Source organism: Lepidochelys olivacea (assembly GCF_965140295.1).
Source record: "Lepidochelys olivacea isolate rLepOli2 genome assembly, chromosome: 1".
In the NCBI taxonomy this organism is placed as follows: Eukaryota; Metazoa; Chordata; order Testudines; family Cheloniidae; genus Lepidochelys; species Lepidochelys olivacea.
Genome location: NC_140411.1, coordinates 252342864 through 252360059, shown reverse-complemented (window position 1 = coordinate 252360059; position 17196 = coordinate 252342864). Strand labels below are relative to the sequence as shown.

The 17196-nt window shown below is 43.9% G+C and overlaps 1 protein-coding gene across 4 annotated transcripts in view; it reads right to left on the bottom strand.

Annotated features, from left to right (window-relative positions):
* Nucleotides 1–17196, bottom strand: part of PARPBP (PARP1 binding protein) — a 90406-nt gene that overhangs the window by 3570 nt on the left and 69640 nt on the right. Inside the window, exon 10 of one of the 4 annotated variants that reach the window (XM_084631350.1) lies at nucleotides 12104–12409. The exons of the other annotated variants lie outside the window; for them this stretch is intronic. Coding sequence (XP_084487476.1) covers nucleotides 12350–12409 — 60 coding nt within the window. The 3' untranslated portion in view covers nucleotides 12104–12349. Of the gene's footprint in view, nucleotides 1–12103; nucleotides 12410–17196 lie in introns of those variants that run through there. 4 annotated transcript variants of the gene reach the window in all.

The following is a 17196-nucleotide window of genomic DNA, read 5'->3' as shown; positions in this document are numbered from 1 at the left end:
ATGTACATGGCAGAGGGGCATTGCTGGCACATGATGGCATATATCACATTGGTGGATGTGCAGGTGAACGAGCCTCTGATAGTGTGGCTGATGTTATTAGGCCCTGTGATGGTGTCCCCTGAATAGATATGTGGGCACAGTTGGCAACGGGCTTTGTTGCAAGGATAGGTTCCTGGGTTAGTGGTTCTGTTGTGTGGTATATGGTTGCTGGCGAGTATTTGCTTCACGTTGGGGGGCTGTCTGAAGGCAAGGACTGGCCTGTCTCCCAAGATTTGAGAGAGTGTTGGGTCATCCTTCAGGATAGGTTGTAGATCCTTAATAATGCGTTGGAGGGGTTTTAGTTGGGGGCTGAAGGTGACGGCTAGTGGCGTTCTGTTATTTTCTTTGTTAGGCCTGTCCTGTAGTAGGTGACTTCTGGGAACTCTTCTGGCTCTACCAATCTGTTTCTTTACTTCCGCAGGTGGGTCCTGCATACCCCCCCACCCCGCCTCAGATGTTCTTGTTAAACCCTGGATTTGTGCTGGAAATGGCCCAACTTGATTATCATACACATTGTAAGGAGAGTGATCACTTTAGATAAGCGATTACCAGCAGGAGAGTGGGGTGGGGGGAGAGAAAACCTTTTGTAGTGGTAAACACCCATTTTTTCATGTTGTGTGTATAAAAAGATCTTCTATTCTTTCCACAGTATGCATCCGATGAAGTGAGCTGTAGCTCACGAAAGCTTATGCTCAAATAAATTGGTTAGTCTCTAAGGTGCCACAAGTACTCCTTTTCTTTTTCCGAATACAGACTAACACGGCTGTTACTCTGAAACCAGTATTTTTCAATTCTGCTTATACGAGTACTGTAATACAATCTCTATAATTGAAATTGAACTTACAAATGTACAATTATGTAAACAAAACAAAAACAAACACTGTATTCAAAACTAAAACAATGTAAAGTCCACTCAGTCCTAATTCTTGTTTAGTCAGTCACTCAGACAAACAAGTTTGTTTATATTTGCAGGAGATAATGCTGTCCGTTTCTTGTTTACAATGTCACCTGAAAGTGAGAACAGGTGTTCACATGGCACTGTTGTACCCGGCATTGCAAGATATTTACGTGCCAGATGCATTAAAGATTCATATGTCCCTTCATGCTTCAACCACCATTCCAAAGGACACACGTCCATGCTAATGGTTCTGCTAGATAACGATCCAAAGCAGAAATATATGGCAGAATGTGGGTAAAACAGAGCGGGGGACATACAATTCTCCCCCAAGGAGTTCAGTCACAAATTTAATTAATGCATTTTTTTTTTTTAAACAAGCATCATCACATAGAAGCATGTCCTCTGGAATGGTGACTAAAGCATGAAGGGGCATACGAATGTTTAGCATGTCTAGCACGTAAATACCTTGCAGTGCTGGCTACAAAAGTGCCATGCAAATGCCTGTTCTCATGTTCAGTTGACATTGTAAATAAGAAGCAGGCAGCAGTATCTCCCGTAAATGTAAACAAACTTGTTTGTGTTAGCAATTGGCTGAACAAGTAGTAAGGATTGTAGAAGTAGGATTGAGTGGCCTTGTAGGCTCTAAAGTTTTATATTGTTTTGGTTTTGAGTGCAGTTATGTAAAAACAATAAAAATCTACATTTGTAACTTATACTTTCATGATAAAGAGATTGCACTACAGTACTTGTATGAGGTGAATTGAAAAATACTATTTATCATTTTTACAGTGCAAATATTTGTACTCAAAAATATAATATAAAGTGAGCACTGTACACTTTGTATTCTCTGTTGTAACTGAAATCAATTGAAATTGGTTCCTGGCCAATGGGAGCTGTGGAGCTAGTCCTCGGGGCAGTGGCAGCGGCAGCGCACAGAGCCACCTGCCGCACCTCTGCCTAGGAGTAGCAGGAACCAGGTACCGCTTGCAGGGAGCCACCTGAGGTGAGCGCCCCCTGGATCTGGCACCCTGAGACCCCACCCGCCCTCCAACCCCCTGCCTTAAGCCCCCTCTCACACCCAAACTCCCTTCCAAAGCCTGTGCCTTGCACCCCCTCCCCTGCCCCAACCCTGCCCGCCCTCCTGTACCCAAACTCCCTCCCTCTTAGTTATCTGGAATTTTTCACTTACTGGCACCCCGCACTCCCCCAAAATGCCGGATAAAAAAAGCTTTTACTGTATTATTCTCACAGCAAAATGACTCACCAAGTATTCTACAATTGGTGAACAACATAGAAAAAGCATCCTGACTGGTTAATAACTTACAGCGGTTAATAATTAAATCACAGTGTTTTAATATCATGTGCTGCAAAGAGACAAAGGAGGCACATTAAAGAACCACTTGCGGCTTCCAAGCCTCAGTCTGAGTATCACTGGTTTAAGGATTCCAGCCTGGAGGACTCTTCCCCTCTTCGAAGCTAGGAGATGTTGTGTCCCATTTGGGCAGGGACAAAACCTCAAAGGCCTTGGCATTCATCTGGTCAAACATTGGTTATTAGGTTATCTAACACCACTAACTTTGATTCCTGAAGATGTGCAAAACCACCTAAGACAGAAATAACCATCACGTATTCTTAGAAAGCAACACAATAACCATCAACCATCCAGAGGGTCACATAATAGTCATAAAAATATTACAGATCTTTCCCATGTTCTTCATGATAATGTGGACGAGTTACAATTTGTGTAGAGCTGACTAAGATATTTCATCTGCATGACAGAACCAGTATATAGAACATCAAAGTAGTCAAAGAAACCACAAGGGTTTCTTTTTTTTTTTTTTTTTTTTTTTAAACTTTCACAGGCCTCAGTGAGGCAAGTCAGCTCTGAAAGCTTATAAGAACATAGCGATTCAAATGTCATGGGGGATGTCCACTGAGATCGTTTCAAGCTTGGACACGTTAGGACTTCAACACTAAAGGCCTGACAAAAAGCCATTTGTCTATATACTACTTTGGGTCTCGGCTCTTGGTCTCAAGATCTAGTTCTCCTCTGCATTATACCCTGTGTAAGTCATTTCCAACTGTGCCGTATGCAAAACCCTAAATAAAATAATTGTCCACTTTCTCACACTGGTGCTACTGTTTCACACCCATTTTACACAAGTTTATATGACTACACAAGATGCAAGTCATGTTGAATCAAGCTTTAAGAGTTTCCTGAAGCATCTAAATGTGCCAGCTGGTCAGGGAATGGGTATTTACTAGCAATAATTATGGTATATTCAGAGTGCACCAAAAAAAAAAAAATAGGTTAACATATGCTGAAGGCAGAATACCAGCAAGAGCCCCGAGCTGAATTAAAGCAGAGATACTACAAGAGCTCAACAGCTTCTCGGGTCATTTGATTACACCAATCTTGGTTTACACTTTATTTATTTCTTAAAGACTTTAACCCTCACTGTTGCAAAGAGAGGTTTGAAAATGACACCTGATTATATTTGACACAGTGGTGAGTGCTTGAGTCTGCAGACAGCATGAAACAATAGTGCTTAGAGGTTTGAACTGCCCTTTTCATCTCAATGTGATATTAAGTCCCAAGATCCATTGAAGCATATATACCCCAACAGCTGTACTACAGGGTAGATCTGCTGCCCACAGAGATGAGAGGGTCCTGCTGTGCTCCTGTGTGGAGGAAAGGGAGATCATACAGTTTCCCTTGCCTCGCTAGAAGAGGAGAGGGGTCCCCTGCCACTGCCACTCTCAAAGGGGGGTCAGGACAATGGGCTTGGATGCCTCATTTTGTGGTATGCCGAAGGCATATGTGGGGCCCTAAGGGCCAGGTTAGCATATGCTTTGACTTGGTCTTCTTGTACCTTTTAAAAAAAATGCACTTTATTTAGTTTATGATATGCCACTGAGAAACCCATATTTTCCCTTGTATTAATTGTTACTAATGTATGCCCTTCTATTTATTTCTAAAAAGTTAGATCTGATAATCTACTCCAGATCTCCCTCCAGCCTCTGCATACAGACAGAACTGCCAACACTTAGCAAAAATGCTCAGAGTGGTTTTTATACACTGGAATAGTATAATAGAATTTTTAAAAAAAGACTACATCAGTAACAACAAACACATGTTTTTATTTTCTGGCCAACCAATCAAGATAGCCTTTGGAGAAGGGGAGGGAGGGGGAAGGGAGAGAGAAAATCTTTTCCTCACCCTTTGTGGGGAAGGGGAGGTTGAAAGATTTAAAAAGGAAAGAAAGAGTGGCAAAATGTCATTTGCCTTGATCAAACCAAAATATCGCTTTATTCAACCATGAAAAATGTGCTGGCTATCTCTCAGGTAATAGCAAGTTTCTCTTGTCCCAAATCCATCAAAATCATTACCAATACACCATACCGGCCTTTGACTATCCCGCGTTTATTCACTATTGTTTTGAGAGCATTCAGTCTTAAATCACCACATCACTGGGATTTGTGGGTGCCTTGAGACTCACAGGATTTGGCCCTAGGAAAGCGGTTTAGGTGGTTCCTGGAATCACAAATACCATTCTCCCACGTAAGTAGGGTTTATCAGATTCTAATAGAAATTAATGGATAGCAAAAAAAAAAAAGCTAGAATTATTCTTACTGCAGAATTTCTATTGCGTTAAAAAACAAGAAAAAAAGTGCATAGTGCTCCTCAGAGGTTGAAATCACTGAGCAAAGATGTTCCTCATAATTCTCCATTAAAAACAAACTAATTTTGTTTGGTGTAGTAGGTGAGAAGAGTATCTCAGACAGATAGCTTTTCCTTAGTCAAATGTTGAGTTTCTCTGCACAAGTGTATTGGATACACAGAAAATCTTGATAGCTTCCTGTTGATAGCTTTCCAAGTCTCTTTATTTGTACTGGAATCATAAATAGGCAAAACAATTCTCACTAGCAACAGCTCTTGGAGAACTAAACAACTAAGAATAATATCCAGCTTCATACATTGCTGTCAAGTCATTTTATATAGACATAATCAAGTCACATGAGAAAGGCAGATTGAAATTCTCTGCTTTGTAGAGCTTTTTCCTTGGAAGAATTTCCATACACAGTAAAATTATAATGAACTTCAAACTTGACAAGGTTTGGTAGAGTCCTTTAGCCACAATTTTTTTTTAAAACTGAAATTAGTGTTAGGTTCCTAGTTGGAAGAAAAGAGTACCTCATATAGGAAAGGTTGTCTCCGGTTATATTAAGAAGCGAAATAAGCCAAACTACTGGAAATTCACTACAGTTGTTGTGGGCTAAATGTGCTAACAATGAAAAAACAGTTATACCCCTTCTCGTAACTGTTGTTCTTCGAGATGTGTTGTTCATGTCCATTCCAATTAGGTGTGTACGCGTGCACATGCACGGCAGCCGGAAGATTTTTCCCATAGCAACATCCGTTGGGTCAGCCTGGGTGCCCCCTTGGAGTCACTCCTTCATTGTGCTCAATATAGAGTCCTGTTGACCCACCATCCGCTCAGTTCCTTCTTGCCTGCTACTCTGACAGAGGGGTAGGAGAGCGGGTATTGGAATGGACATGAAGAAAAAACTGTTCCTCACCCTCTCGTAACTGTTCTTCGAGATGTGTTGTTCAAGTGCTTGTTCATGTCCATTCCAAATCAGGTAACTCCCAAGCCTAAATTCTGGAGGCGGGGTCAGAGTTATGCACTGATTGGAGCATTGCTCTACTGAAGGCCACATAGTCTCTGGCCTGCTGGGTAATCACATAATGTGCAGTGAAAGTATATATGGAGGACCACGTTGCTGCTCTGCATGCTTCCTGGGTGGGAACTTGTGCCAGAAATGCTGCTGAAGAAGCCTGCACCCTGGTGGAGTGCGCCATGAGCGGAGGGGCAGGTACTCCTACCAGGGTGTAGCACTCCCGGACACAGGATGTGATCCATGACGAAATTTGTTGGGGAGGAGACTGGAAGACCTTTCATCCTGTCTGCCACAGCCACAAACAGTTGAATGGACTTTCAGAACAGTTTCATTCTCTCGATGTAGAGGGCTAGCGCTCTGCAGACATCCAATGAGTGAAGCCTCTGCTCCCTGTCACTTGAATGTGGCTTAGGATAGAACACATGGAGGAAGATGTCCTGGTTGATGTGAAATTGGGAAACAACCTTCGGGAGGAAAGCTGGATGTGGCCTGAGCTGAACCTTGTCCTTAAAGAACACGGTATAAGGAGGTTCCGATGTTAGGGCCTTGAGCTCAGACACCCTCCTTGCTGAGGTTATTGCGAACAGAAACACCACCTTGTACAAGAGATAGAGAAGGGAACATGTCGCCAGTGGTTCAAAGGGCAGCCCCGTCACTCTGGAAAGGACCACATGGAGGTCCCAGGCAGGGACCGGCTGTCAGACATGCGGATATAACCTGTCGAGACCCTTCAGGAAACAGCTGGCCACAGGGTTGGCAAAGACTGACCGGCCCTCTGCGCCTGGATGGAAGGCAGAGATTGCGGCCAAGTGAACCCTTACTGATGACATGCACAGTCCCTGCTGCTTGAGGTGGAGAAGGTAATCCAGTATGACTGGTATAGAGGCGAGCGTCAAGGATGAATGATGCTGCGCCGACCAGATTGAGAATCTCTTCCACTTGGCAAGGTAGGTAGCCCTGGTGGAGGGTTTCCTACTGCCAAGGAGGACTTATCTAACCGAGTCCAAACAGGAGAGTTCCAAGTTTGGGTGCTGGAGACGGCCGTGATCCTCAGTTACTAAGTCCGGGAGGAGCAGCATGGTGACTGGAGCTTCCACAGATATTTCCAGGAAAGATGTGTCCCAGTGGGACGACTGAGGACCGGTGAAGGGGACCCCTGGACCGACTACCTGCGGGTCGAGCCACCACTGGAGAGAGTTGACGACCTGGTGAGGTAGAGTCACAACCCTGTCCAAACTGTTCCAAGCCGCCCGATACACCAAGGCTAGCCACGACTGGAGCAGCTGGAGTCTGAGCCTGACATGTTGCACCACATATGTACAAGAGGCAATGTGTCCTAGAAGTTTCAGGCAATTCCTTGCTGTGGTGGTGGGAAACTGAGACTTCGAAAGATGTTGCCCAGGGCCAGAAACCGCACTTCTGAGAGATATGCCTGTGTGGAGTCCAGTATCACCCCTATGAACTCTATCCACTGAACCAGGGACAGAGTCAATTTCCCCACATTGAGGAGAAGGCCCAGTTTGCCAAACATCATTCTTATGAAGTTGACTTGTGCCTCCACTTGAGATCTGGAGTGACCCTTGAGGAGACAGTCATCAAGGTATGGAAACACCTGTTCCTGACTGTGCAGGAACGCGGCCACAACTGCCATGCACTTGGTAAACACCCGAGGTGCCGCTGACAGGCCAAACAGGAGGACTGTGAACTGACAGTGGTTGTTGTTCACCACAAACCTGAAGTATCTTCTGTGGGACAGAATGATTGCAATACAAAAATACACGTCCTTCAAATTGAGGGTGGCATACCAGTCCCCTGGATCCAAGGAAGGGATGATGGAGGCCAAGGAGACAATGCAGAACTTGAGTTTCCTTTATGAATCTGTTGAGCTTCCGCAGGTCTAGGATGGGCCTGAGCCCATCCTTGGCTTTCAGTATTAGAAAATACTGTGAATAGAAGCCCTTGCCCTTCTGCTCCTGAGGAACAACTTCCACTGCCCCCAGCAATAGCAGCGAGTGCACCTCCTGTACAAGGAGATGCTCGTGAGAGTGATCCCAGAAGAGGGACGGATAAGGGGGGTGGAAGGGTTGGAGGGCACAGAATTGGATGCAGTATCCCCTCTCTGGACCATTGGGTTCTCTGCATGGTAATGTGATGCAGGACCACAGGGCAGAAAGGGGATAGTTGGGACAAACAGGTAACGTAGGTTGGATCCAGTCCTTGCACTGTTACACCATCCTTGACTGCCCCTTCAAAAGGCCTGTTTCGGGCCTGAAGGTGGCTTGGATTGGCCAGAGCCCTGGCCTGAGGACAAGTACAGCCTTTTTCTGCCACTCCTATTCCTCCTCCTTGAACCGTCCTGTCGGTTCTGTTTTTGGAAGAACCGTGGCAGAGGTTGCAGCCTGAAGTGTCTCCGCTGCATGCTGAGGGTGTGAAGGCCCAAGGATTTGAGGGTGGCTCTGGAGTCCTTCAGACTGTGAAGCCTTTTATCCATCTTTTTGGAAAACAGAGTCACACCCTCAAAGGTAAGGCCCTGTATTATCTGTTGCATCTTGTAAGGAAGGCCAGAGACCTGGAGCCAGGCGCCTCTTCTCATGGCCACTCCTGTTGCCATCACCCCTGTGGCCACATCAGCTCCGTCCAGCGCCGCCTGCAGGGAAGCTCAGAAAATGAGCTTACCATTGTCAATGAAGGCTGAGAATTCGGCATGGGAGTCTTGCAGCAGCAGCTCTGCAAATTTTGCCATTGCCCCGCATGTATTATAGCGGTACCTGCTGACAATGGCCTGCTGATTTGAACTGCAACCCACCTGAAGAGTAGACCTGCCTCCCAAAAAGGTCGAGTCTTTTCGCCTCCCAATTCTTAGGGGAGGGTCCCTGGTAATCTTGCCGCAAGCACTGATTGGCAGTGTCCACAACAAGGGAATCAGGTGGCGGGTACGAGTACAGAGGCTCGTAGCCCCTAGATGGCATAAAATAGCACCCTTCATTGTGCTTTAGCTCTGGGGGTCAACGAGGATGGCATCTGCCATAAAGTTTTGGTCGTGTCTGATATGGGGTCTCGCAGTCGTTGGCCCTTTAGACTTGTCTGGAGAAGAACGATCCCTCTCCAGCTTCTTTTTCTTCTGAGGCTCTGGTGATTGAGACCGGTGCCTACCCGCCAAATGGACTCGGAAGGAGCCATGACAGTGCCGAGTGTCTCACACAGAGTCCTTTCTTGGCACCGGTTCCTGGGATGATGGCACCGGGGCACTCTGCACCAAGAAGGAGGTGCTGGGCATGAGATCCCCTGAACCCAGGTCTGAACAGGGGCACAGAGCTGCCTCCATAAGCAGAACTTTGAGCCACTGCTACTTCTCTTTCAAAGCTCTGGCGTGAAACTCACGGCAGATTCTGCAACAGTCCTTTTGGTGACCCTCACCTAGACAGCTTAAACATGAGGTGTGTGGGTAACTTTTTGGCATGTGCTTGGCGCAGACCTCACGCTTTTTGGTGCCATGAGGACCGCGGCATACCATGGCTCCAGGGAGGATCCCCAACACACTCTAAACTAATTATAAAACTACTACTACTACTAACTACAGAAGAACTATAAAAACAAACAAAATGGACAGAGGCATGACATGTTCCAGTAGATCCCGCAAGCCACTGCTGCATCACACAGTGAGCACAGGGTCTGGAGGATGACCACTGCAGACAGAGTGGAGAAGGACAGAGTAGAGAGGGGAAAGGTGCAGGAAAAGGATAGGGAGATGCACCAGGACATAATGGGGCTTCTCAGACAGCAAACGAAGAGGCTGCAGACTTTGGTAGACCTTCAGGTTCAACAATCCTGTGCTCACCTGCCTCTGCAGCCTACTGAGAATCAATATCAGGACCTCCCTAAACACCCTCCCCACTCCAACATTCCATATGGCATCAGTGGTTGCTGCACTACCCTTACCACTCCACCCTGGGGGGCATTAAAGACAGTAACAGCTTCACATACACTGACCTGTGAAAGCCACAGTTTTGTATGTGTAACTGAAATGGTCATGAATGTTTATTCCCCTTTGTAAGTTCTGTTCTCTTAATTTATTAAGCTTTAAATGTATTTGTTTTTAAAATTGCCCAGGGGTATTTCTGCATAGATTTTGTTAAAGAATAAAATTCTATTAATTGGAACATAAATTAATTTTTATTAGTTCACAATATATGCTGGCTTGTGCTCAGCAGTTTTAACAGTGCCCGATACTGCACGGTGTCACACAACTCATAATATTCATGAGCAAAATTAACAGGTGCATTAACAATGTTATGTTCCTACATATACAGCAATCACCACACAATTCATACCAGGCTGCAAAAGAGCAGTGCCTGGTAGAGGATACTACAACACAAACACACTTCTCTGTCACACTATTAAAATGGTCTTTCAAAGCGTCCCTGAGCCTGATAGCTCAGTGTTGAGCTCTTAATAGCTTTGTATCTGGCTGTTCAAATTCAGCAGACAGCTGCTCCACCTTCACCCTCTGCCTTGGCTGAAACTTTCTCCTTTGCTTTTCAGAAATTATGCAGGTCACAGCAGGCAGCAGTAGCCATTGGGATATTTTTCTCACTGAGGTCCAATCTTGTGAGTAAACAACAGCACCCCTTCAAATAACCAAAGGCATATTCAGCTGCCATTCTGCACCTGCTAAGCCAGTAGTTGAAGCGTTTGGTGCTGTCAAGGTAGCTGGTGTACAGCTTTCATAAGCAAGGGGGAGCAAGGAATAGGTTGGGTCGCCCACGATCACTATTGGCATTTCAACATTGCCAGTGGTAATCTGCCAGTCAGGAAAGAAGTAACTTAATCTGACTCAAGTTTGTAGTATAGACATGACCTCAGCCTCAAACCAAATAGGTTCCCTAAAAATCCTTCCACAAGGCAATGATTCCCCTGCTGTCTTTGAGGATGTGATCAGAGAGGAATTGGAGAAAACTGACAAAGGTATATTCAGTAACAGACAGGACCTTTGACTCCACAAGCTGCAAGAACCAAAAAATGCTATTACTGAAGTCCCAAAGGTTGATGCTGCAGTGGCAAACCTTAGCTGAGGATACGGATATCCCTTCAAAAGGGGAATTCTTCCATAAATACCCAACAGACAGGAAAGTGGAAGCTCCCCTCAGAAAGAATTTCAAAGCTTCCTCATCTACCCCCAGAGCATCCCTCGCTGTAACATGCTTTACAAGAGCTACAGGGTCCTTGCTGGAGGACACTAGGGCCCTGAAAGACAGTAACCACCCTGGCTCCAGTGCCATACTTAAGAAACTTTCCCTAGCAACAGCATTCGTGGCTGATGCCACAATGGATGCAATGAGATTTTCTGCCAGAGCCAAAGCATCCAGTTCACCAGCCACGAGGTACATATGGCTACAACCCTGGAAGGTAGATGCTTTCCAAAATAGGGCAAAAAATGGACTCCAAAAAAGTTCTGTGCTTATCTCAGTTCACAGGATCTCTCCTCTGAGGAGAAAAATACGGTAAAATGGCAGCAGAAAATGCTGCAAAAATCTAAGCTGTCCCTTTGCACTCCACAGAGTGCTGTCAGAAGGGAGTACAAACCTGTTTTCAGGCAGAGACACTCCTTTTCTCCATCTTCCTCATAAAAGTAACAGAGAAAGGACAGCAGATATACCAATGGAAAGTTTTGGAACTGAGGCTTGGTTGGAAAGACCTGAGGTGGTTCTGCAGCCCAGCAAACCACATTATGACAATAAGCGAATGTTCTTCCATACAGATCTGAATCTAGGAGATAGAATCTTCCATTTCTCAGAGGAATGGTCCACACTGACCACAGACAAGTGGGCAAGGGAGATGGTCAGCCAGGGATACTCACTTGAGCTGCAAGCTCCATCCCATCCCTTCTTCCAGTCTCCCATCTCTAGCAAAACTGCAAAGCGTGAACTGGTCTGGAATGGGACCTCTGATCTCTTGGACTTGGGAGCAATAGAATGAGTTCCCTCAAAAGAAAGGTTCTCAGGATTCCACTCCACCATCTTGATCATCCAGGAACCAAAAGGGGAGTCAGAGCCATCCTCAAGCTCAGAAGGTTCAATAAGTGGATGAATAAAATTAAATTTTAGATGGAGACCCTAGCCTTTACGGTGTCATTCCTGTCTCAAGGAGACCTCCTGACTTCAGTGGATTTGGCAGATGCTTATCTCCACATTCCCATATGAATACGCCACTGCAGATCATTACTAGTACAAAACACTCATTTGGTCTCTCCTCAGCCCCCGGGTTCTTTATAAAGATACTGGCAGTGACATTGACCAGACTCAGGTCATAAGGTATGCACCTACAACTCTTTCTGGACAATATCCTGATCAGAGCCCTACCCCAAGCTGCAGCTCACAAAGACATGATTCAGACTCTGGATCTCCTACAAGTGCATGGTTTTGTAATAAACATTAAGAAAAGTTTTTTGATTCCTTCGACAAGTTAACTCACCTGGGAGTGGACAAAAACCCCTCAGTGGCAAAAATCTACCCATCACTTGACAGAGTCTAGAAGAGCCAGGATCTCATATCCATACTGCACACATGCAACAGGCCAACCATAGCTCAAAGTCTTCAGCTATTGAGCCCCATCGTGTCGTGCATAGGGATCACTTCATGGGCAAGGCCACACCTCAGGTGCCACCATACTTTCAGGAGGAAGGTACAGGACTTCTCCTCCGTGCTCAGGATAGATCAGGTGCTCAATTCTCTAAGCCGGTGAATAGTCCCAGTAAATATCCTCAAGGGCCTCCCCATATGCCTTCACGATCTGGAAGAAGAGATGGTGGCTCAGTAACCTGGGTGATTACAGAGATATCATAGAACTGGAAGGAACCTCGAGAGGTCATCTAGTCCAGTCCCCTGCACTCATGGCAGGACTAAGTATTATCTAGACGATTCCTGACAGCTGTTTGTCTAACCTGATCTTAAAAATCTCCAATGATGGAGATTCTACAACCTCCCTAGGCAAATTTATTCCAGTGCTTAAACACCCTGACAGTTAGGAAGTTTTTCCCAATGTTCAACCTAAACCTCCCTTGCTGCAATTTAAGCCCATTGCTTCTTGTCCTATCCTCAGAGGTTAAGAAGAACAATTCTTCACCCTCCTCCTTGTAACAACCTTTTATGTACTTGAAAACTGTTATCGTGTCCCTCTCAGTCTTCTCTTTTCCAGACTAAACAAACCCAATTTTTTCAATATTCCCTTAGAGGTCATGTTTTCTAGACCTTTAATCATCTTTTGTTGCTCATCTCTGGACTTTCTTCAGTTTGTCCACATCTGTCCTGAAATGTGGCGCCCAGAACTGGACACAATACTCCAACTGAGGCCTAATCAGCGTGGAGTAGAGCGGAAGAATTACTTCTCATGTCTTGCTTACAACACTCCTGCTAATACAACCCAGAATGATGTTCGTTTTTTTTGCAACAGTGTTGTACTGTTGACTCATATTTAGCTTATGGTCCTCTATGACCCCCAGATCCTTTTCCGCAGTACTGCTTCCTAGGCAGTCATTTCCCATTTTGTATGTGTGCAACTGATTGTTCCTTCATAAATGGAGTACTTTGCATTTGTCCTTACTGAATTTCATCCTGTTTACTTCAGACCATTTCTCCAGTTTGTCCAGATCATTTTGAATTTTAATCCTGTCTTCCAGAGCACTTGCAACCCCTCCCAGCTTGGTATTGTCTGCAAACTTTATAAGTGTACTCTCTATGCCATTATCTAAATCACTGATAAAGATATTGAACAGAAACGGACCCAGAAGTGATCCCTGCGGTCCAGCGCAGTCTGAGGGATGTGCTGGCTGCCGTTTCCCACAGCCCCCATTGGCCTGGAACAGCAAACCACAGCCAGTGGGAGTTGTGATTGGCCGAACCTGTGACGCGGCAGGTAAACAAACTGGCCCAGCCCGCCAGGGGGCTCACCCTGGCAGGCCGCGTGCCAAAGGTTGCCCATCCCTGTTATAGTAGCTCCATCTAGATTGTATTTCCCTAGTTTGTTTTTGAGAAGGTCATGCGAGACAGTATCAAAAGCTTTAGTAAAGTCAAGATATACCGTGTCTACTGCTTCCCCCCCATTCACAAGGCTTGTTACCCTATCATCTCTCCTTCTGAAGCAAGCTTTTAGGACTGAAGCACTGCTTACAATGCTAACTTTATTGCAACATATTTAATTTTAGCTAATATCCCTGTTAACACATGGGCATAGTCACTACAACTAATACCAGAAAATCGAGTTGCCCTTTAGAAATTATATATATATTATATCCTCCATATTACAATCAGTGGTTGAAGGGACGGGGATAGGAGAAGAAGAACGATAGTATTCTAAAACAAGCATTACTTGGCTAACCTCTTGTCACCTATATCCAATGTTTCTATTCCTACCAGATTTAACTAGACGTTAGAAGCTGACAGGGTAACTGCCTTCCATGAAAATTATCATAGAAGAAATATCTGAAGTTGTTTTAGAAGGAGTCATCATACAATTATCTTAGCGGAAAAATAAACAGATTTATGGGACAGGATTTGGGTGGATCACTCCCTGTAGTGTCCTCTCCACTTTGCCTGACTTCATTTCTACTTGAAGAAATCTGCCTGAGCCCCTATATAGACAGTCCATCAGAGTTCATGTCAAGAATAAGGACTACCACAGATCACTCTCAAAAGGTACCTAAACTTTCATTCCATGTTTATTCTGCCTCTGGTAAAATCTCAACCACAGATTTACATGATGTGTGATCCGCAAATAGAAAATGAGGCTTTTCTTCAATGAAAGAAGAAATCCACTATGAATCTATTAAAAGAATTCATCCAAGAACCAAACCCAATCCAAAAAGCATCATACAAAATTATGAACCTTTCACTCTGACCACTAAGTAAAAAACTACAGGTAAGTTTGTGTGACTAAAGAGAAAAGCTTGGCTTCTCAAAAAGCAGCCTTCTTAGCCAAAGGAAATAGAGGCAAGAGTAGCCCGAGGAAGAGGTGAGCAGTCTTCTAGTAAGGCTGCCTGTGGGCCTAAGTCTTTGTAGCGCCTAACTGCTAGAAGTCAGATTTTGACCACCTTACTCATACTGATGAGCAGATATACGTACAAACAATCCCACTGAAGTCAGGGAAAATAAGGTAGGCACAATCCAGCCCAAAGAGTGGAGCACCTAAACCTTTCTAAGCGACACAGCTGCATGATTAAATGTACCTCAAGAATAGGGCTGAATGAATCCTCTTTCCCACCTGGCAAAACTTCTCAGATCTTTCAAACTAAACATGAACTTTGAGAATGTTTAGATATTTGATCTGCCTCCTTATCTTTTTTCCAGAGGAAGATGCAGGAGATCCTTACCAGCTCTCGCAAGTCTGGTAGAGAGGATGAGCTGAAGCATACTTTCTCCTCTTCCTTCAAGGAGTCAAGAATAAAAGGCATATTTCCTCACTAGATCTCCTTTGGAGGAATGTTTGGTCTTTTTGTACCACCTCCAATGACTCTTCAGGAATGGGATGTGCTAACATTTCTGCGTCTTCTGCCCCTCTGCAGCTATGGGACTAACATGCCCCAAAACATACTGCATTATTTCTTATGCTTTCACTTACACTTAGCTAACTCATTCAGCTGAAATTTGGCACAATGGAAACTCTCCACATATTTTTACACTAAAAATCACAAATCCACAATAACTTAGTTGCTTTGTCCACCATCTATAGGTTTTTTTTTAAACTACACACACAACTCACACACTTTGCTCCAGGTTTCAAACTTACAAATCTGCAGTTCTATTCATAACTGCCTATAGAGATGCTTTGGTAAACAACTGCTCTGGAGGATACATTTCTTTACAGGTTTCAGAGTAGCAGCCGTGTTAGTCTGTATTCACAAAAAGAAAAGGAGTACTTGTGGCACCTTAGAGACTAACAAATTTATTTGAGCATAAGCTTTCGTGAACTACAGCTCACTTCATCAGATGCATTCAGTGGAGAGACTAACAAATTTATTTGAGTATAAGCTTTTGTGAACTACAGATCACTTCATCATTGGATGCGTTCAGTGGTATTTTCCACTGAATGCATCCGCTGAAGTGAGCTGTAAGCTCACGAAAGCTTATGCTCAAATAAATTTGTTAGTCTCTAAGGTGCCACAAGTACTCCTTTACATTTCTTTACAAAAATTAGTACATGCAAGTGTTCCACCTTTCATTTACCAGATTTTCTTAGAGATCTCTATTACACAGTACTACATTAAAGCTCAGTAGGGAATTTTAGTTCACACCAGCAGGGTCTACATGGACCAATTAATGCACACCATGTCAGCGAACTTTAGAAATCACACTCCTGTACTTTGTATTACTGCTCTGTATAGACAAGCCCATAGACAGATGCTTTTCAGTGCAATAGAATACTTTAGACCAACTGGGGAGAAAACCAATTTTCACATCTTAAAAAGCTCCTGAGGAAAAGCATTAATGAAAGAACAACTCCTAAGTAATTACTGACTTATTTGAAATATGTATAAAAAACTCTTCTTAGCAATGGCTCTAATATTTAATTGTTAAAAAGAAATGCTTAGTACATGATGAGATAGAAGAGTAAATTTTACTTTAAATAAACCCCGATATATTCTGTGCCAATTGTCTGCAGCTACACTAGATGCTGGTCCTGTAACTATGAAATATCAATGTAAAGAGGCCATATACAGTTTAAAAATAGTAGTAGCGATCTACTGTATTATAAGATGCCAATTTGTTTGCCTTTCACCCCTAAAATAAAGAGACTTGATTGTAGGTAATCTTTAGCCAACAAACTTACATTTGTCTGAACATTTTGCCTTATAATTTATGCTTCGTAAGTAGACTCTGCAATTAAATGCAATTAAAAAGTCTTCAATCTGGATATAATTAAACTAATTTGAGCCACATGAATCTTTATTTTTTTTTTAAAAAAAGGAAAATATTCTTAGAAGTATTAGGCACTAATCTTTGCTTAGCACTGCAGGAATGAGGGAGCCATAAAGGAAATAGTTATGGCTTTCTGGATCCTAGGGGAAACTAGAGGTTGGTTTTGCCTCCAGAGTAGTTACATAGTCTTTCCCATTCCCTTAGCTCCTGCAAAAAAGGCAGTCAATCTTGTGCTATAAAAATAAGTTGGGTGGGAATCACAGCACCACCACAAGGAGCATAGGCAAGAATGGGTAGAACCATAGCTATGCCTCCTCCCCAATGTGCTCCTGCCATTGGAGTGGTGTCTGTAAGCACCCTAGTCAAGGTTGTAAAGATTGCTGCTGCTACATGTGCCTTTTACCACCCCACAAATATTTCTGTCTGGCCACATTCTTCAGAATGTCTATGGGAACTGCTATGGCCACGATGATTCTCTACATTTCTTTTTGGTGTGGCAGTGGCTTTCAAAGTCATAAAAGTCTGCTACCAAGTAATCATCCTCTGCAGCACTAAGGCTAATTTTGATTGCCCCATAAAGCATCCTTTACCTAAGAATCAAAAAAGCTAATATACTATTGTTTATATTATTTTTCTGTTCTTACCCTGCTGAAAAAGTGAATATGT